Source organism: Xyrauchen texanus, chromosome 31 (assembly GCF_025860055.1).
Source record: "Xyrauchen texanus isolate HMW12.3.18 chromosome 31, RBS_HiC_50CHRs, whole genome shotgun sequence".
NCBI classification, from domain to species: domain Eukaryota; kingdom Metazoa; phylum Chordata; class Actinopteri; order Cypriniformes; family Catostomidae; genus Xyrauchen; species Xyrauchen texanus.
The window spans coordinates 20389422-20411651 of record NC_068306.1 but is presented as its reverse complement, the minus strand read 5'-3'; the positions used below and the strand labels follow the sequence as shown (position 1 = coordinate 20411651).

General features: G+C 36.8%; 2 protein-coding genes and 2 non-coding genes across 5 annotated transcripts; 1 reads left to right on the top strand and 3 right to left on the bottom strand.

Moving 5' to 3' along the window:
- Positions 1-4095: 4095 nt before the first annotated feature.
- Positions 4096-4167, bottom strand: trnae-cuc (transfer RNA glutamic acid (anticodon CUC)). The gene has a single exon. It is a non-coding gene; the product is annotated as a tRNA-Glu (tRNA).
- Positions 4168-4379: 212 nt separating this feature from the next.
- Positions 4380-4451, top strand: trnaw-cca (transfer RNA tryptophan (anticodon CCA)). Its single transcript has one exon. It is a non-coding gene; the product is annotated as a tRNA-Trp (tRNA).
- A 226-nt stretch (positions 4452-4677) lies between these two features.
- On the bottom strand, positions 4678-15787 carry LOC127625320 (protein-tyrosine sulfotransferase 1-like). Of its 2 annotated transcripts, none has more exons than XM_052100552.1 (3): positions 15581-15787; positions 9029-10173; positions 4678-5508 (listed from the first exon to the last, which is right to left on the bottom strand). In XM_052100552.1, the coding sequence occupies exons 2-3, from the start codon at positions 9856-9858 to the stop codon at positions 5292-5294; spliced, it is 1047 nt and encodes a 348-aa protein (XP_051956512.1). In that variant the 5' UTR covers positions 9859-10173; positions 15581-15787; the 3' UTR covers positions 4678-5291. The 2 variants fall into 2 exon arrangements, with proteins under 2 accessions (XP_051956512.1, XP_051956513.1); XM_052100553.1 differs by lacking the exon at positions 15581-15787 and adding an exon at positions 14791-14895.
- Positions 15788-16042: 255 nt separating this feature from the next.
- Positions 16043-21761, bottom strand: LOC127625324 (DNA-directed RNA polymerase III subunit RPC9-like). Its single transcript, XM_052100561.1, has 6 exons — positions 21737-21761; positions 21167-21203; positions 20901-20999; positions 19652-19746; positions 19267-19324; positions 16043-17661 (listed from the first exon to the last, which is right to left on the bottom strand). Exons 1-6 carry the CDS (start codon positions 21742-21744, stop codon positions 17518-17520), a joined length of 441 nt encoding a protein of 146 aa, XP_051956521.1. The 5' UTR covers positions 21745-21761; the 3' UTR covers positions 16043-17517.
- Between the last annotated feature and the right edge of the window lie 469 nt (positions 21762-22230).

Here is a 22230-nt window from a genome sequence, read left to right as displayed (position 1 = left end):
TATGATCATATTCCTTAATTCTCGTTAGCACTTTGGCTGCTGCATTTTGAACCAATTGAAGTTTATTTATTGATCTTGCTGGACATCCTCCCAGTAATGCATTACAATAATCTAGTGTTGAGGTCATGAATGCATGAATTTGTTTTTCGGCATCTCTAATTTGGAGAATTGTGAAATCTCATCAGGTTTTGAAGAAATATAAAGTGGTGTATTGTCGGCATAGCAGTGGAAACTTATTCCACGATTCCTGATAATATCTCCCAGGAGAAGCATATACAAGGAGAAAAGCAGAGGCCCTAAAACCGATCCCTGTGGCACTCCATATTTTACTTTTGTTTGGTTTGACAATTCCTCATTTACATAGACAAAGTAGTAGCGGCCTGCTAAATATGACCTAAACTATGCTAATGCAACTCCACAAATGCCAGCATAATTCTCTAGCCTATTCAAGAGAATGTTGTGATCTATCGTGTTGAATGCAGCACTAAGATCTAAAAGCACTAGAAGAGAAATACAGCCGTGATCAGATGATAAGAGCAAGTCCTTTGTAACTCTGATAAGTCCAGTCTCTGTACTGTGATGAGGCCTAAATCCTGACTGAAATTCTTCGTATATACTATTTCTCTGTAGAAATGAACATATTTGGGAGGATACTGCCTTTTCTAGTATTTCTGACATAAATGGGAGATTTGAAATCGGTCTATAATTAGCCAGTTCTCCAGGATCAAGTTGTGGCTTCTTAATAAGTGGTTTGATAACTGCCATTTTAAAGTTTATTGGGACATGTCCTAAGCATAGCGAGGAGTTAATAATATTAAGAAGATGTTCTGAAATTACAGGCGATAACTCTTTTAAGAGCTTAGTTGGTATAGGATCTAACAAACATGTTGTGGCTTTTGATGTTTTGACAAGTTTTGTTAGCTCTTCATGACCAATGACAGTGAAGGATTGAAGTTGCACATGAGGAAAATTATTAGACATGGTTTTCTGAGGTGCTATGACAGATGATTGCATAATTACACATTTATTTCTGATTATTTCAATTTTATCTGTAAAGAAATTCATGAAGTCATTACTCTTGTGCTGTGTAATACCTGGTGCTGTTGAAGCTTTATTCCTAACCAATTTAGCCACAGTACTGAATAAACACCCAGGATTTACTGAAATATGCTGACCTGGCAGCTTGTAGTGCTTGTCTGTAGCTACAGACACTATCCTTCCATGCACCACGAAATACTTCTAATTTTGTATTTTTCCACATGCACTCCATTTTCCGAGCTGCTGTCTTGAGAGCATGAGTGTGATCATTGTACCATGGTGCAGGGCTTATTTCTTAAATGTTCTTTAATCAAAGTCGGCAACAATATCAAGAGTGCTAGAAAAGACTGCATTTATATTTTTTTTGTTATTTCATCAAGATCTTCTGGGCTTTGGGGTTTATTGAGTGTATGAGATAGATCTGGAAGATTATTAGTGAAGCTATCTTTAGTGGTGGAATGAATAGTTCTATGCGATGATTTGGTCCTGTTACATTTTGTCTGACTCCAAGAGAGTTGAGAATATTGATAAATGCTAATCCCAATGTATCATTTTCATTCTCTATGTGAATGTTGAAGTCACCAACAATTAAAGCTCTATCTACAGTAACTACAAGATCTGATAAAAAAAATTGCAAATTCACCAAGGAAATCAGAATAAGGCCCGGGTGATCTATACCTTGTAGCAAAAATAAATTTTTTATTTATATCTGACAGTGTCACATTAAGAATTATTAGTTCAAAAGACTTACATTTATATCCTGTCCTCTGAGTAACACCAAAAACTTCACTGTAAATTGTAGCAACACCTCCTTGACCCTTCAGACGAGGCTCATGCTTATAACAAAAATCGTGTAGGAGTAGATTCATTTAAACTAATATATTAATCCGCATCAAATCTATGATCTGTAATCATTTCATTAACAATTAGTGCTTTGGTAGAAAGAGATCTAATGTTTAGTAGCCCTATTTTATATGATGTTTATCTTTAATTTGTCTACCCCAAAATCTCTTCCAATTGTCTATAAATCCTATTTTATTCTTCAGACACCACTCAGACATCCAGCCATTCAGTGACACTAATCTACTACCAGAGCATATTACAGTGTCTGACATAGTTTTTGCAAATTCACGCAGCTCTTTAACATTATCTTTAGTGATCTCCAACTGGTGAAGCCGGACATCGTTAGTGTTAAAACTGTTATACCAACATGGATAACAATTTTTGAAAATCTACGTTTAGCATTAGCCAGCACTTGTAGATTTGATTTAATGTCAGATGTTTGGCACCCAAAATGCAATTAACAATAGTGGCTGGAGTCTCTATTTCCACGTTCCTTACAATAGAATCGCCAATAACCAGGGCTCTTTCAACATGATTCTCAGTGGGTGCATCACTGAGTGGGGGAGAATCGATTGGAAACCCTAACAGGAACGGGAGAGTGGTGTCTTTTTGCTGAGCGAGTATGCTACTGAGACATCACCCAAATGCCCTGCTGCAGGGGCTCTACAGCTGGAACCAAAGTGTGTATGTTATATCTACCGGCTTCTCTTTCTCACTGACCTCCACTAGCGTTCGGATGCAAGTCTCTAACTCATTAACCTTCTCCGTCTATCTCCGGCTATTGTAAACATGAAACATGCAATGCAGGAAGAAATAACATGAGTGGATGCCATGACTTACTGCAAATTGTGTGTTGTTGCTGGTTGTTCCTGAGCGGTGAGGGTTTGAGATTTATGTGAATCCCTCACACAGTTGTTTGTTGTTATGGTTGTTCTTGATAAGCGGTGCTTTGAGATCGATGCAATAAACAGAGGAGAAAAACGGGTGGCTCTGAAAAATGCACGCAGTTTAATCGTGATAAAATAGAACTCGGATGCAGGTGGAATATGCGTGCAGTTGAATCGTGATAAGAGAATAATAAGAGGGAAAACCAAATGTGCTCTTAAAAATGGCAGATGTTAAGGATTAAAGGCTGAAAACAGATATATAAGTGATGCTAAAAAACTAGCAGGCTACAAACACAGACTCTAGCTAGGTGCCAGCAGCAAAAAACTGTAGAAAAGCGGAAAAACCTGAAATGCGGTAAAATGACAAAGGATATAACGATGAACGTATGAGAATAAGAATAAGCAATGCTGCAGTTAATACAGGATGGACTACAAAGACATCAGTCATTAATCTTACAGTTCATATAAATCATTGTTTAAACACTGTCCCTTAATATTTACTTAGTTTAATCATTTTAAACCATGACTAGCACTATACATAAGTATTATTGCCATTATATTCATGATGTTAGCCAGAGGGGAACTGGCTCCAACAGTGAGTCTGGTTTCTCCAAGGTTATTTTTCACCCAATAACCAACATCTTATGGGGTTTTGTGTTCCATCTCCATAGTCACCTTTGGCTTGCTCACTGGGGTTATAAATACAATTATTATTTAATGTGTTATTTTAAAACACAATTCACAATCTTTTTTTATCAAACTACACAATGATGACTCATATACATTATAGATTTATCTTCTGTTAATGCCTGATCTTCTGTAAAGCTACTTTGAAACGATGTGTGTTGTGAAAGGCGCTATACAAATAAAAATGACTCGACTTGACTGCCTCTCGTTGAAAATGACCTAGACACTGTGTGAAAGACCTTTAACTTCACTGCTTGTGCGCTCTTTCTGACATTCTTTTAGATGTTTGACGACACAGATCCAGAGTGGTGTGTAAAACGTGTCTAGTTGTGTGCACTTTATTGACCAATATTTAGGCCTCGGAAACGTAACCATCTAGACTACGTCTACATTAATCCGGATACATCTGAAAACGTTTTAGTTTTCATTTCAATACGCTCTCTGTCCACTCAAAACGTTGGTCGTCCACACTGAAACGTATGAAAATGCTTAAATCGTGTCACTGCGCATGCAGAAATTCCCCCTGTATGATATTTGTTTTGTGGTACACTGTGTATGATTGTTGCACTGCAATTGTTCCCATTGAATTTACAACACATCTGACATCATTTATAATAATGCATATGAATAAAACATATTATTCCCTGACCGGGAATCGAACCCGGGCCGCGGCGGTGAGAGCGCCGAATCCTAACCACTAGACCACCAGGGATCTGAGCACACTGTGAGTATGTATCAGTTTCAAAGTAAGTCTATACTATATAGCGACTGTCGAGAGCGAGAAACAAATTGGTATGTATTCCAAAATAGACCATAAAAAGAGTGAATGGATTTCATCACGACGCGGTTGAGAAGATTATAAAACGAACCTTCATAGCTCGGTAGAAAGAGGTAATAATTGTAATGAACTGAATTGCGTCAGTAGACCTCGTGGCGCAACGGTAGCGCGTCTGACTCCAGATCAGAAGGTTGCGTGTTCAAATCACGTCGGGGTCAAAGTTTTGTCAGGCCCCCATTAAACTACGTGTTTTTGATTCCCATTATGGGCCATTGGAGTATTTACTAAATTGTCCGCGGTCAATATACTTGCTTGCAATTTCGGATTGTGGGTTGACATTTTTGTTTTTCCAAGTCATTTCTCAAATGGTCTAACGGGCCTTATACGCCCCTGAGCTCTCACGTTCCCCACCCCAGATCTAAAGCTCGTCATATTAGGACCAAATTTAAGAAATATGCAACTTTTTTTATTAGGAACCAGTTTTATAGACACAACTATAGAGAAGATGGTCTTCCCCACCTCCTGCAGTCAACACAGAATAATAATAATAAAAAAAAAGTTTCACCGTGATAAACAATCACCCTCATTACATTAATTTGTAGCACAATGAGCACACATTAACACGTACAAGAACAAAAAACCAATTTAGTCATTAGTAATTGACACTTCTCAATGTAGCTTTTTGTTTTTTTAACAATAACAAAAATGTTACAGAACAATTACATGAAAAACAGAGAACTTACATTTCACAGGTTATAATTTTATATTCTGTGTTGTAAGAAAGAGTTGGCACAAGCTCATCATAAGCAGTGGTGCATTGACAAATACCAGCAAGAATGATCCTTTAAAACAGTATAGTATACAACTATATCTTTCCCCACACTTCTGTATTGAACACATTTCTATCATTAAAACGGCTGTACCCCCTCCCTCCCCCTCATTCTACATTACTTTGTTAATTCAAGTATTCAAGTTTCTGCATGTTCATTAAGAACGTACATTGTTTATTGCTTCAAGGTAGTTCTGCACAAAGAGGAACTTTATTTCTTCTGTTGCCTTCAATTTTGGTCTACCCTCACCCTTTTCGTGTTCAAGAATAAAAGATCAGGCTTGTTGTAGTTTGGGGGGTTGGCCAGAGGGTCATACCCCAAGCGACTTAGCATCGGGGCAAGGCTTGCCATCTCTTTCACCACATCGGCAGGGATCTTGCCCACCCATTTAGACAGAGCATCTGTATTCACTGGCTTCACTACTTGGTCAGATGACAACTCCACCCTGCAAGACAAACAGGGACATACACTGATCAGCCACAACATTAAAACCACCTGCCAAATATTGTGTAGGTCTCCCTCATGCTGCCAAAACAGTGCAACATTCGGAGATCAAATTCTTCTCACCACAATTGTATTGAGCAGTTATCTGAGTTACTGTAGACTTTGTCAGTTCGAACCAGTCTGGCCATTCTCAGTTGACCTCTCTCATCAACAAGGCATTTCCGTCCACAGAACTGCTGCTCACTGGATGGGTTTTATTTTTGGCACCATTCGAAGTAAATTCTTATGAAATGTTGTGTGTGAAAATCCCAGGAGATCAGCAGTCGGCAGAGAATGGCCAGACTGGCTCGAACTGACAAAGTCTACAGTAATTTATATACTGTACATATTTATAAAGCCTACATATTTATTATGGATATATGGGTTACAAGCGCAGCTCTACAATAGGAAAGCTGATGAATACACAACAAATAAATAGGAGGTATATAAGAGACACTCCAACATTGGACACAACACCACTAATGCGCATCCACTCAATGATGTCCTTCAATGTAAAAAGAGTGCTTTGAGTGTCTTTAAATCGCAATTGTGTGTCTTTCAGAAACTTCACCATAAAGAATCAGCAACAGACTCCATAAAAATACGGTTCTTTAATCTATCCACGTCACAAATAAACCTGTGGACTATGCATAATAATGGAAACACTGCTTTCAAGAGGACAATTTAAAGTCTAATGTCTAAAATGTATTATTGAATGCCGTGAATTTGTACAAGCAATGCTTTGAGGATAATTTAAGATGCAACTTCTCAAGGGTTACATGCTGATAGTAACTACACTCAAAAGCATTTGTAGGATGTGTACCTTTATAATATGACTTTTAGTCAGTCATCTTCAGTAATCCCCGGTTATTCAAATTCTCCCCATCAGCCATTTTAAAGGAATGTTCAATACATAATATGCATAATCAATCAACAGCATGTGTGGCATTATGTTGATCACCACAAAAGTTTATTTTGACTAGTCCCTCGTTTTCTTAAAAAAAAAAAAACCTAGTATAGCCACAAGACATAAAAATATACATATTAACATGATAGTAAGATAAAATAGCTTACTAACCTTTACAACTTCGTTAAAATGACGATGTAATGTCAACAAAGCCTAAAATGAATGTAAAAATCACAATTTAAACAACTTTGCAGCTCAGATTTAACAGAAGAACTAATGCAAGTGCTTTCATAAAATTATATGCTTCACATTTCTGTTTAAACCCTCCAAAAACTGTCCACATTCACTTACATTGTTCCCCATTAACTTCCATTGTAAGTGCCTCACTGTAACCTAGATATTTGCTATTTTTAAAGGAGGGACGAGTCAAAATACATGGTATGTGGTAATCAACATTAGGCCACAAATGCTGTCGATTGAGCTTAACTTGTGCTGAACCCAGAAAGTCATTTTTGGTGGCTACGAGTCTGGCAGATCAAATTCCTGTATATGTTATATTTTGAGTTCGTGTGTAGTAGCCCCAGTGTCATGTGAATTGAAAGTTTGGAATGACATGCATGAGAGTAAATAATAACACATTTTCATTTTTGGGTGAACCATCCCTTTAAGAGGAAGGCAAAAAGTGAACTCAGGGATAAGTGCTTGTTGAAGCAATCATGAAATGCATGAGTTTGTTTGCCCTAGACATTTGCAGTGACTAGATGTCCCGGACCAGACAGACAGATGGAAAAATAATTAGTTCACAAACTACAAAGCAAACCATCAATATCACAATTAAAAACCATCTTATTATCATAGTATATTTGTTTTTCCTTAAATGTCTGTCTACCACATGTTTAATTATCGTAGGACTATGGCAATGTGTGCCCAGACAGTTTTGAAATTTGCTGATCAAACAAACACCCTATTTGTGGCATTAAAACAACCTCTAATTAATTTGTTTTACTGCTCATATTACCATGTAGTCTAATATTCAGACATAGCAGGCTAATAAAATTGGCCAGGGAACCTAAAACTGCTTGCCTGTCCATTGTTAGAAGCAGGCGAGTCTGGAAAAAGGAGTAAAAGGAAATTAAGTGAACAAAGCTTAGACTAGGTTGGACGATGTGGAACAAGGTGACCTTTGACACCATTACAGCCCTTATATGTGTGCTAAACAAGTTTTATAACAGAAATATGAAAGATTAGTTCCTCTTCATATCCAGCATAGTCAAAGAAATGCTTATGACACATGAAGCAATCCCAATCTTGACAAGCTTTCATAAAGAACCAATGTTTAGGTGTATCGTATATTAAGAAAATCCTTTGCGATAACCCTTAGTTATAAATGTAAGTGAGTTTTCTTAAATGGATAGTTTACCCCCAAAAAAACAAAATAAACACTTGTCATTATTTACTCACCATGTTTTTTTTCAAACCTGTATGACGTTTTTTCTGTGGAACACAAACACTCTCTGAAGATCTTAGAATGTTAGTCACCATTCACTTTCATTGCATCTTTTTTCCATGTAATGAAAGCAAATGGTGAATGAGGTTAACATTCTGCCTAACATCTCCTTTTAAATTTCCCGGTATAAAGTAAGTCATACGCGGGATGGGGAATTTAACGATTACGGTTCCTCTTAACAATTCAGATTTCTTACGGGTTTCATTAACGATTCTTAATTTTGAGGGAAAAAATTATTGGAATTAAAATGAAATACAATCCTAAAAGTTTTTTTGATTAATTACGTTTTCCCCTTAAACTAAAATTCCACTGACAACAACAAAACTCAATGTTTTAGACCTTAAACTAAACTATTTAAATCTCAGGACTCATATGAAACATATGTATAAAATCATGACTGCTCACATGATTTTATACATATAAAATCACATATTTAGGCAGCATAAAAGTAATCCACATGACCCCAGTCGCTCAATTAATGTATTTTGAAGCAAACCAATAGGTAGTGTAATTTTTTTTATTTATAATTAAAACTAAAAAAAAATAACTTCAATAAAATTTGCATTCAGCCCTGGTACCTCGGTATCGATACCAACTCGATACTTATGTAACAAATAATAAAACAAAAAATAAATATAGGGCCTACAACAATAAATAATATGGTAACGGTTCTTGGGTCATTTAGAGTTGGACATCCTGGCAGTCATACAAGAACTTCCAGATCAGTGAGATTAATTCTGCAACACCTCTGACTGCTTATAAGGGTGTTAAGGGTGCCTTCACACTAGCACTTTTGGTGTGCAGAATATTTAGTATGAAGCTTTGTCCACATCAGTGGAAAAATGCACATAAGAACCAAACATCATTCAAATACTTATTATAATACAAGTTTTTGTATTTTTATGGAAATGGTCCTGAATACAGACCGTTTCAAAGTTCCCAACCCTACATACTCGTTTGGAAAAAATTAGGTTGAGTAAATGTGACAAGATTCAAATTTTTGGGTGCATAATCTCTCTAAGCAAAGGGTTTTGTTGCAACTGGGCCCAAAGCACCAAAATCACTCACTTTGAAAGTGAAACTCCACCAGCTTTCCCTATAAGCCGTTCATGGTGTAGCACAGCGGTGTCCCACGGCAGACCCAGGAACTGAAGGAGCCTGCGCATCACCTGCTCAGGGTATAGAACCAGCTGCTCATAATACACAGGCAGGCAGCTCCCATCAACTGCAGCTAGACACTGGTCATACATCACTTCTACCGCCCGGTTCCACTTCACAATACAGTCCCGGTAACTTGTCAAGTCAAATCCAGAGATTGTCACCTTGCGTGAGATCATCGAGTCTACAGTGGCCCTTCCATCACGAAGCATAAGGATGAACTTCGCCCTTGGGAAGAGCTTGGAGAGGTAGGAGAGGGACTTCAGAGCAAAAGGGTCCTTGTTGCAGAGCCTCGGGGCAGGCTCACCATGCCCCACAATAATCTCCAACAGGAAGGCACGTACAGCAGAGTCTAAAACCTCATCTGTGACACCGGCCTCATCGAGATGGACCCGCTCACGTGCTGAGTTACTCCATGAGGCCTTCATTGCTAAAAGTCGGGGAATGACACGGGTCTCCTCTCCACACCGCACAAAAGGGTGGGCATCCAACATAGCACGCATTAGAGTGGTGCCACTTCGAGGAACTCCGCCAACAAAAATGAGAGGCGTTTCCTCATTGTACTCCACAGGGAGCTGTAAGGGATCACTGAGATTCCTGCTAGCATGCAAGCTTGCAGCCCACACATGCTGTGCTGCATGAGAATTCGGACATTCTATTGTGCTTGGACCAAAATAGAACACTGTGATGGAGCTGATTGCCACACAGACCAAGAGAAGGTTGCAAGTCGGTTTTCTCATGATTAATAAAAGTAGGGAAGAAGGAAAGAACAAGCTAATGTGTTTTGTGGTTAGACCTGGAATGCTAAAAAGTAGAGAAGAATAGGAAAGAGACAGGAAAAATGGTAAAACAGAAAACAGACTTAGCAGAGAGGGTCAGGGTTAAATAATCAGAAAGGCAGCTTAGGTGTTAAAAAAAAAAAAAGGTGGGGTGGTGGTGTAGGTGGGTTGAAGGAGATATTTTCCAGGCAGCAGCCCCTCAGGCCCTTGCTTGAGGCTGGAATAAATTCGGGCTTGGTAAATCAAGCCTTATGCTCCTTGTCAGCACCATTGTACCTGTAAAAAGAGGAAGGAAAAATACTTTCAAAAACACAGATTTTGTTAGGTTTGTTTCAGCATTGACTATATGTAGGACTGTATGATTTTCTTCTGCAGAACACAATTTTTATAAAAATATCTCCGCTCTGTTGGTCCATTCAATGAAAGTGAATTGTGACAAGAACTCTGAAGCTCCAAAAAGCAAATAAAGACAGCATAAGTAATCCAAATGACTCTAGTGGGCAAATCAAAGTATTCAGAAGTGATACGATTGGTGTGGGTGAGAAACAGATACATATTTATGTCCTTTACTATAAATTCTCCTCCCTGCCCTGTAGGTGGCATTATACACAACATATTTGTATCACCAAAAACAAAAGAATGAGAAAGTGAAAATTTCAGGGCTGAAACTACAGATTATTTTGATAATCAAGTAATCTTCGACTTAAAAGTATTTTATTAAAACGTGATTGTTTTAAAAAACTAAAAATGATAAAAGGGTGTAAGGATTAAGTTTGATTTATGGTATAGAATTCACAATTCTATCCACTCAAACTCTGAACAAGCCTGAAATGTTAATGTTATTTAAAAAAATATTTCTTAGTTTTCCATTTATATTAATTCCATTTAGTTAATTTAATATTTTCTCAAAACAAAAGCAGTTTGTTTGTCATCTTATTTTTAGACCATTCTTGGTAATGTTTGTGAAGAAAACTAAGTATAAGGTTAATTTACATGTCATAAGTGTTATTTTTAACGTTCAAGTAATCAAGTATTTTTTTACTCTACTACAAAATTACTTGAAAATGACCATCCCTAATCGGGACCATCAAATATCAGGACTGTTAGCATTATTTTAAGCATTATATAGTTTACAATAATCTGAAAATGCAGTGCAGATTCAGTCTCATGCTGAAAAGTTGCATAGTTGCTCATTGTATTACATGCACTTACATGATGAGGGGAAAACATCTAAAACACTGACACACTTTGACCTCTGTGGCATCAGTGTGAAATCCATGAAAGCTGCACACTTGATTACACTGAAACTGAAATCAAGGTATGATGTTGCAAGGTTATTAAACTGCAAAGCACAGTTTATTCAAAATGATTGCGCTCCCTTTCTCCATTGCGATTTGTCTGATTGACTTGGATGCGCCTGCTCGCTTGCTCAGTTAAGTTTACCAGAGACTAGCTTGTGGTACAGACAAAGAATTCTGCAAAATGGAAATGCTCACCTGATTTTGAATTCATAACATATACCTTATAATACAGAAAATAACAGTAAAATGTAAGTGATGCACTGGTGAGAAACAACTCTTAAGTGCATCAAACAGCACAATCACTCTGTCAACGCTCCTGATGCAGCAACCGGTCCACATTAAACTATGCTTATTAGGATCTTCTTTGAAGATCTCATGCGAAGGCCAACTTGGGCCCCGATTCTTCTGCTTCAACTTGTTTCTCAAAAGATTTTTATCATGCAACACATTTCACTGGCTGTAAAGTGACACACTGATGGAGGTTCTCTGTGCTCGCTGAACATATACAACTAATCAATAATGAAATTTGTTGTCGATGGTTTTGGTTTCCAATAAATATTTAGTGCTCCTACAACTTAACGATAAAATTGATAAATATTGATCCATTTCTCGACAGCACATATATCGCTTCCGAAGATATGGATTTAACCACTGGAGTCGTATGGACTACTTTAATGCTGCCTTTATGTGCTTTTTGGATCTTCAAAGTTCTGGCCACCATCCATTGTGAGATTTTCTTCTAAAAATCTTAGTGTTCTGCAGGAGAAGGTAATACACATCTGAGATGGCATACTGGTGAGTTGAGAAATAAAATTTTTGGGTGAACTACCCCTTTAAAATGAACAACTACGGTCATGCTGTTCTGTGCAAGTTTGATTATGTGCATGACATTTACAAACACAGGAGGTAAATCCTAGTTCCTAACTTTGTTTTTGTGTATTGCACATCTACTGCACTTTTCACATTCATGTTCTCTTATCTTTGCACAACATGTTCTCGCTAGTTACTGGGAACACCTGTAAGTACCAAAACATCCTGTTGTGGGCAGCATCTGTGGCTGCTCAGAGTTTCATTAGTCATGCACCTACGTGTATGAAACTTTCACATACACCTTGCTCAATTTTTTTTCTTTTCAGTTAAACATACTAGAGTTAAACAGATTTTCTACCATCCAAACAAGAGCAAAAGCAGTCAAAAAATATACAAGTATGGTAAACACAAATGGCTGTCCAGTATAAAAAATAAAAAAAAAGTTCAATGTTCATAATATGCAATGTTTTTCATTGGTGGTCTGCATTCTTCGAAAAAACAAAACAAATCATTGGTGTGACAAGAGCGACCAATAAAGACTGAAGACAGCTCAATAAAATCACCTTATGTGCCAGAGAAACTAGCGCGCAGCCATCTTGAAAATGTTGTCTCGGAACTTCCATTCTAGCGGTTTTTTATATATATATTAGTTTCCATCCACTTTTTGTGCCATTTTGTTATCAACAAAGTGAAAATGCATAAAACGGTCTTCTGCCTGTTTCCATTCAAATAGCCTTATATCGATAAAAATGGTGTGCGTGATCACGTCATGCCTAAAAAAAAACATGGTCGCATAAGTTTTGGTTTATCGCAAAAGAAATCTACCCTTAAGCCGTTTCCAAACAGAAATGTGCATTAATCGCTAATTGTGTTCCTTTTGCCTCCCAGATGTCCGCAATTTTTTTCCTCTGAAGGGGATAAATGGGGATAGTATTGAGACAATTCATTGAAATGAGCCATCATGCTGTCATTTTAATTTCACAAATAAAAGCAATCAGAAGAGGAGAAATAATAATCACAAGGGAGCAGATGCCCTTCTTATAGGACAGTAATATTGGTCCTGATGTTTTGCCTATCACAGGTTGCCACCGGTTCTGACCCGAAACCGAAACATCACGGCTAGTGATGTGGGTGGCCGTGGACACCATGGACCACTCCATTGGCCACTCCACTCGCAATTGCGAAATTCTTTAGAGGCGAAATCATCCCTATACAAATTTAACATGTGCGCACACCAAGGTCGCCGCACCTCTCTGTCCTGGGTGTCATCCACTCAACCCCACACCCACAGTCTGACAATATAAAAATGCTGCCCGAACATTTCTGTGTCACCACAGACTGGTCACTTGCCCCTGCTTGGCCACACCTTTGAAAAACTCCTGGCTCTGCCCCTGCCTGTTCAAGCTGGCAACCTGCACAAAGTAGTGGGAGAAACTTTTGGTCTTCGTATAAAAAAAAAAAAAAAAAACATCCATCACTGTGTATATGCTGCGATCACAGCTATTAAAGAAAAACTGATGTAGTGTAATATCAGGGATTACATACGATACATTCCTGATATCCAATAGGCTATTTTAAGCAATCATCTTATCTAAAGCTTTGCCATCACAACTGCATTATATCCCACATATTTGTCCAGCAACTTTTAATGAGCAACTGAACTGATTGTCATCTTAAATAAATTTTAGTGTCATAATGCAATTTACATTTTCTGAAGAAGCTCAGCAAATGTGATCCGAAGTAAAGACGGTTAGATTTCAAATCTTTTCAAATGTTCAAAATCTCGTTTTCTGAAAGTGAACACAGCATTGGACAAATACACTGTAAAAATTATCATAAAAAAAATAAATAAATAAATAAATAAAACAGTAAAGAACTGGCAGCAGGGTTGCCAGCATATTACTGTAAAATTAACAGTGTCTTGCTGTTGCAATTAACAGCTAGATACTGTTTTTACAGCTACAGTATACAACTGTACATTTAGCTGCATATAGATGTCAAATTACATAGTATCTACTGTTGTTGATATTAACAGCATGCACTGCAGCATGAAGAAATTACTGTTTTTGTTGAATTCTAAGTTACTTAAATTTTAATGTTCAGCTTTTACATAAAAGTATGTTTGTTAAGTGTCACCATTGTTGTGTTGTATGCTGAGAGTTGATGTCTGTGTGTGTCTTGACATGTGTTTTGCTGTAAGTTCAAAAACATCAAACACTCAGTTTGCTGATACAATTTTGCTGAAATATCCTTTACAGTTTTTGCTTTAGTTTTTATGTGTAATGCATCACTATTGACACGTTTAATGCCTTTTGTTAGGTAGGATCAGATACTCAGTCTGACCTTAGGTTTTTGTCTTCCAAGTAGCACAGTGCAACAACTTGTGTTTTACTTGACTGGCTGGAAGAACATAATATAGTAATATAGAAGGTCTAAGGTGCCAGCTCAAGAGAACAATAAATCACCATGATGGTGACTTCAAACAAAACAACTATTGATAACAAAACAACAACACTAATTAAACGAAGACTTCTATTGAGTCTGAATACAAACTATTGTATATGTTTTGTACAAATAATTGACAAGTTGAAACCTAAAAATTAAGCAGAATTACACGTATAACAATTAAACGCTTGCATTGGAAAAAGTGCAGTGTGTCATAGCTGTTTGAATGTGATTTGCCAGGTCCAACTAAAAAAAAAGCTACTTTTTAGAATGGCAGCTGCCACCCCGTGCCACTCTTCTGGCCATTGATTTAGAGTAACAGAAAAAAACAACTCACTAGTATTTTCACGTAGTAAAGGGGTGCTGTGGCCTCACGCCATTAACTCTTGGTGAAAAATACTTTGTGCTCCCACGCGTAATCAATTTTGATCGACTCAGTAGCTTCAATACAAACAGGAACCTAGATTACAAAATTCGGAAGAGCGGAGTGCGGAAAGGGGGCAGGGCTGAATAAGGTGAATGCAGACACCATTTCTGGGGGTCGAACGCATTTTAAGTATTTTCCCAAGATTGCCTTCTAGGTAGGTATCTCACTAAGTCTAAGACACAGCAAGCATAGATTGAAGATATCTAAAAATGCATATGCTCCTGTATATTTAATTTGCAACGTTTAAAAGGAAACGCGTGCTGACACTAGCAAGCTGGATGTCTCGAGACATCTGATGGCTGCGGTGTCATTTGTGGGAGACGTGCACGTACTGCACTGATGCATCAAGTCAACCGATTCAAGAGCTTCATGAGCGGTTTCAGGAACAGTCGTGTCCCATAAGGCTTTATTTTCTGATCTTCTCTGAAACTTAAAATATATGACACTGTGAAGCGGGAACAAAGCTGGATAGCTACATCTTTTCAGATTCGGCTAATTATTAATTTAGCGAATGTTTGCGAGTCCTTAATAATGACAGGAAGCACTATATCTCTTAATTGGATGTATTAAGCAAAAGCCTAAAAAGGAAAAGGCAATTGCTCCGTATGTATGTGTAACACGTTGACGGCGCGAAAAGGACAATGTCGTTTGTTTGAAAAGTTCAGAAAGAAAATTGGTATAATAGCATGCCGTTCCTTACCGTAAAGAAAGTGCAACTTCTGCAATCCTACATTCTCTAGAATCACGACTGTCGGATAAACTGTGCACGTGCATATGATCTAAACCGAGAGCCATGAAGCTCTGACTTCGAATATCACACTCCTCAAACATATTTTTTTTATCGACCCATAGTTTATGCGTAAATCACAGACAAACGTAAGCAAGTACATCAGCGTGGAATCTATACGAGGCGGGGCGATACATGTAGCTCAGCCCATCTCTGATTTAATCGGGTTATTCACCTTATTTTGCAATACGGAATTAAGCAGTGGCCGGAAGTTCTGATGGCATTGACCGTCAGCGTAACCTTTGCCTGATGCCTTTATTTATTACCAAAGGTGATGCTTCATTAGCCATGCTGAATGTTGATCTGCGTGTCTGTTTACTATGCACCGCTAATAAATTTAGAATCCAGAGAATTCCGAAGCAGAGTTAAGTGCGTTTATTATTTTGCCAAACATAAACATACTAAACATCACATTCTTTAAATCGTCAATACGTTTGAAATCAACTAGCAATTAATGATCAACAACTTAGTTGCACTCAGTATTTTTGACTGAATAAAACTTCTACAATGACATAGGTGACTGATAACTGCTTTACCCACACCACTAAATTTCAATACAAGCCCAAGGAGACATATTGATCAGCACAACATAAAAATTATGGTAACACTTTGCATAAAGGTTAAATTTTTTTTAACATTTGTTAATGCATTAGGTATCATGATTTATTTATATATATATAACAGTATTTTTTAATCTTATGTTAGTTAGTAAAAATATTGTTCATTTTAATTTATAGTGAATTAACTAATGTTAACAAATACATTTTAGATTTCAAATCAAATCACTTTGTCACACTACCATGTACACAAGTGCAACAGTAGGTGAAATTCTTGTGTGCAGGTCCGAGCAACATAGCAGTCATGACAGTGACGAGACATATACCAATTACAATAAACAACATATTTACACAATACAATTTACATATCAGATGTACACATACTTACACAACACAATAATTATATACAAGATCTACAGATTTTAAAACTGTAGCAGTATTTGTTCAAATTAACATTAACCAAGATTAATAAATGCTTAAAAAGTATTGTTAATTGTTAGTTCTTGTTGACTAATGTTAACAAATGGAAACTTCTAAGTGTTACCAAAATTACCAAGTGATCATTTGTTAATTTTGTGGATGTCTGAAGCCCTGAAATGTTAAGTGCAGGAGAAAGTGTCTTGAATAGATGATTCATATTGGGTGCTGACAAATGATAAAAAAACACATGCCTTGGTAAACTTAGATGTTAGAAAAGCTCAGTAAAATCCTGCTGTTACACATTATGCCACCTCATTTGCACAGTCAATTCAGCAGAGAGAGCTTGGCAAATTGTAAACAGACATAATAACATACTAAATGGCCTATATTCAAATCAGTTTTGCTTTGCTCAATCGGTCTGAAATCTCAAATGAAAACTTACAATGGGCACTGATAATTTAATGGAAAATAAATGAAAGAGAAGCAATACAGGAAGGATGCCATAGGAAATTAGCTCATCTATTCAGACTCCAGAAGATTATATCTACCCCCACCTCATCACTATAACTGCTACAAATGTGTTTGAAAAAAGTTAAAATAATCATAAAATCATATTTGGCATTTCTTTTCACCACATGCCTTTACAATATATACATTAAGGTAAATAAATACACGTTTTTATTAGATTTGTGACACTAGATCATTTAGATATAACATTTTTTGTTCAGAAATTTACCTGACATGCATTCTCATTAATATAATGAAAATCAACAGTAGATTTCTTGAGGATTCGCAGTGCCTACAAATCTGAAACAAATTTCTTCTGTGGTCAAGAATGAAAGCGTCACACCACTAAAGTAAGCAGAAAGGATGCTATTCGTTTCCCTCCGTCTCCATCTCAGGGTCAGCAGATGCATCTCCTCCTTCCAGAGGGTCACCAGGGAGGATGTCTGTGACTTTCTGTATAAGTTCATCTATCTGTTCTTCTGTCAGTCTTTCCTCACTCTCCTCTACCACCTGTAAGTGGTAGATAGGATATATTTCTATCATCCAGCTCTAAAAAAAAAAAAAAATCTATGAAGAGGCTGAGCCACAAAAAACAAACAAAGTTTGTAAAAATTATTTGCATAAGGAAGCATGTCAGCCAGTCAAGAAAAATGTGAACAGTATTTAAAAAAAGAAAAATACTAAAATGGAGAGACACCCAACATTTTAAAAGCATTATTCTAGATTTCCTCTGCCATGTTGAAAACGTGATCAAATGTTTCAATTTATTTGACAATCAACCAATTTATTTCTTTACTCAATTTTTTTTTTTTTTTAACTGCACCATTGATATACTGTTGGTATATCCTCACATATAAAATTGCATGATTATTTTATATGAATGCTAAAAAAAAAGTGAAGTGTCCCATCAGAGTTTAAATTAAACGGGTTCCCCATACAATATTCAAGATAGCTCCTCATCCACGAGGCCTATTAATGTCCCACACATTACATGTTTAAAAGAATAGTTCACACAAAAATGAAAATTCTTTCATAATTTACCCTAATGCCATCCCAGTTGTGTATGAGTTCTTTCTACAGCAGAACATGAATGAAGATTTTTAGAAGAATAGCTCATCTCTGTAAATTCAAACAAATCAAGTGAACAGTGACCAGAATTCTGAAGGTCCAAATATCACAAAGGCAGCATAAATGACTCCAGTAGTTTAATCCATGTCTTCTGAAACGATCCAATCGGTCTTGGTTGAGAACAAACCAAAATATTTCTCCTTTTTCACTATACATCTTGCCACTGCAGTGTCCATCATGATTTCAAACTCAACTACACTTCCTAGTGCTTGAAAGCATGATCACCAGGCAGACTGGTGTCAAGATTTATAGAGAACAAGGAGTTACATTTTGGTCTGTTCTCACCCAAAACCAACTGGATCGCTTCAGAAGACATTGGTAGAAACACTGGAGTTGTATGGGTTACTTTTATCCTGCCTTTATGTGAAATTTGGAACTTCAGAGTTCTGACCACCATTCACTTACATTGTGAGGACCTACAGAGCTGAGATATTTTTTTTAAAAATCTTTGTGTTCTGTAGAAGTCATACACATCTGGGATAGCATAAGGGTGAGTAGATGAGAGAATTTTCAATTTTGGGTGAACTATCCCTTTAAATTAAAAAACATTGTCTAAATGTATTCAAATATAAATACCATTGCTCTTTCTGAATTTATCTTTTAATTAGCATAAAGTGCACTAGATTGAAAAGGTTAGTATTTGTACTGTATAATATTAAGAGAAAAACTCCTTAATAAATAAAACATTCCCTCTTATCTAGGACATATCTGTTAAAATGTCTGCAGAAATCATTTAAAAGGGACATTTTACAACATCTTTTAAATATTTTCCATTCGTGCCATGTATTTATTCTCTACATCATTATTCATGATATATTCTTGTATCTCTAAAACATTATTTTTGACTTAAGACTATTTAAAGCCGTTTGCTTTCACATTAGTAGAATGCTCCAAGAGATTGACAAGAAATGTAAACATTGTGAAAGGCCATTATATGCATAATTTTAACTAGAAAATAACTGAGGGCATCAAAGCGTAGAATCTCACCAGCTGGATCTCAACGGCCGTCTGAGGTCTGTAGTTTAGGAGTTGCAGTTTCTCAGCTCTATATAGAGGAACCAAAAACAAAGAAATGTCAGTCTGGAAAGTTCCAACACTGGCTTAAACTTGATGACAAATGCAATACTGCTACAAAATAAAACTACAAGATGTGTACTATAGTCTCAGACATTATATGACAAAACTTCAATCTAAACCTCAGAGTGCTACTTCATGTAACACAGCGTGTGCTTTTCACAAACATGACATGTTGATAAAGTCTTCCTACGTGCACCTTCCACAATAAAATGAGGCTTTTCAGTGCATTACAATGTATACAAAAGGACAAATCATACTACATTAAAATTAATAAAGAATGTTTTTTGGAACTGACTTTGTGAGCTTGTGAGGCAGCATCGCAGAAAGGAAATCTTTCACCGTCTCTGGGTTCTGATGAACACATGGTGTCTTGGAAAGATACTTCAGGGTCTACGGAGGCAGATATTAGATGTGAGAGTATGAAGGAGTTTAAAAAGTTGAAAATTTCAAATAAAACAGGGCCATTGCAGATTTACAATAAAAGGATATTAAAGACATAGGTACTAAAGGTATTTTACAACAGAATGTTAAATTAATAAGTGAACTTGAATTAAAATCATTAAATTAAATAAACATGATCACACAGGAAGTCAGCATGTTTTTCAGAGAGTTCTGGTACCCTAGGATCGGCCACATTATGCCACCTCACTGACAAGAGGCATCTCCTATCAGACATATTTGCATCAGCTCCAGTGCATTTAACAAAGTAATCACATTCACGTGGCGAAAGCAGTTCAGAGGTTGCATTTTCCCCTCTCACATTACATTTTTACTTCAGTGTTGGTTAGGTTTGGGAGTTCTTTGTATGAATATGCATTCCTCTTCATTGCATTACTGCATGTACTGCTGAAAACAACTCTCTTTTAGTGCCCCTCTGTGGATATTACACCCAGAAAATAGAGCCTGTATGCCCAATAGACAGCCTGATCTCACATCAAATTCGGAAACTGTGTGCTGATTTTTCTTTAGCCGAACATACATTAGTGACATACATTGACCGATTTGAAAACACTGAAACGCATACCGCTTTAGCCTCTGGAGGCAGAGCATATAAACAAGTGTGACATCTATTTATATCCAGGAGAGGTTGCCAGAAGACAGTTGTACAAATAATTGTTTTCAGCTGAACAGGGTGTAAAACACTAAAGAGAAATGCTTATTTTATTTAATCAACCCCCCCCCCCCCCCAGCGCGCTAACAGTCGTGCATGAGGTGAAGTAATTATTGAGGCGTTCAAAATATGTCCAATGGGAGATGGAGCATGTCAGTGAGTCACATACTGTTGCCAATACTAGGGTACTGGAACTTTCAGAAACAGCATGCAGACATCCTGTGTGATCATGTTACAATAGATAGGCCACTTGGGGCAGTGTTTTGAATTTCGGTAAGCACAGACCGATTTTGGCTAGTCAACCTTTAGTTTCCAAATTCAATGTGAGTTCAGTCTGGTCTAGCGAAACATCAAACATTTCTTAAATAAAGAAATAGTTTACAGGGCTAGTGTGCAAGTTAGATCAGATCAGGATTTAATTCATGACACACACCTCATACATGATGGTGTTGAGATTCTGCTGCCCAGAGCTGCGTTTATTTTTAACAATTTCCTTCCTCTTCTCTTTCAAGTCTGTCAGCAGCTTATAGACCTGGTTCAGTAAAGGACATGTGTACAAACACACAGACACAACAAAATTTGACCACAAATCAACAAAATGCATTTCTAACAACACAGCTGATGAGGTATCAGACCTTCTTGATTTGTACACATAAATGGGTCAAAATTAAATTAATGGGTTTATAAAAAAATACCGACCTCATAATTGCTTAGCATAGCAGCATTGGCATCTCTCCTAAAAAGAAGTATTTGAACAGAATGCATCAATTAGAATCATTTTGTGTTAAATCACCCTGCGATTTCACAGCAGCTATTCACAGGTCTTTAGGCCACTGCAAGAGACAGGTGTTGAGCATTGCGTGCGTGTTGTGGATCACAATAAAAATCTCTTTACTACATTAAACTTTTTTTTAAATGGCAGCTGTCAATATATATAATATATTTAGATATTAAATTAGGCCTTCTATTTTCAGAAGGTTATTTACGGTTATTATATCGCGTTTTTCTTTTATTTAATTAGTTCGTCCTCAGGTCTAAGCTTTACGGCAGGAACTCATGAGACAAATCAATTAAAAAATTGTCCATCCGCCGTTTACTGAGACACATGGTCACACCTGCATGAATGTTTCGTGTTTTCGTTCTAAAAAAGAACCGTTCTCCAAACAAAAGCGAACTAAACTGAGTATTTTCAATAGTGAGATTAAACATAACATTTACTCGTTTATGTTTAAAAAGTATTGTTTTATAGCAATAAATGAGGACGCTTACACTTCCATCCTGCTCGCCTTGATGGTCCGACCTCAAATAACGATCCGATGAGAACATTTAACTTGAAGTAAAACGTTCCCACCCGTTTCATGTTAGTTAACATTTAACATTTGAGTTTATTTCTGTAACTGTTGTTCTTAAGATAAATAAATCTGAAATATTAAAAAATATGCGACATTTTAATAAAGATTTTAGTATGTGTATTAGCTAGAAAGTTCCTCTCCCATCGATTGTCACTTATTTAATCAATTTACTGTAAATGCAAATTAACACACGCCGCATAATTTAAGCAGAATAAATTGACAATCAATAATTGTTAATGTTTACGATAGTTAACGTTTTTTAACATATGCCTAGAACATATGAAATATAGTACCAGTGCTTACAAGGCAGCAAGCATTGTGTTAAGGATTTAGGTAAAATATGATTAATAATTTGAATTGCCACCCAGGCGTTGATGGACAAAACCGGATATGTTTTGTCACAAATATGTA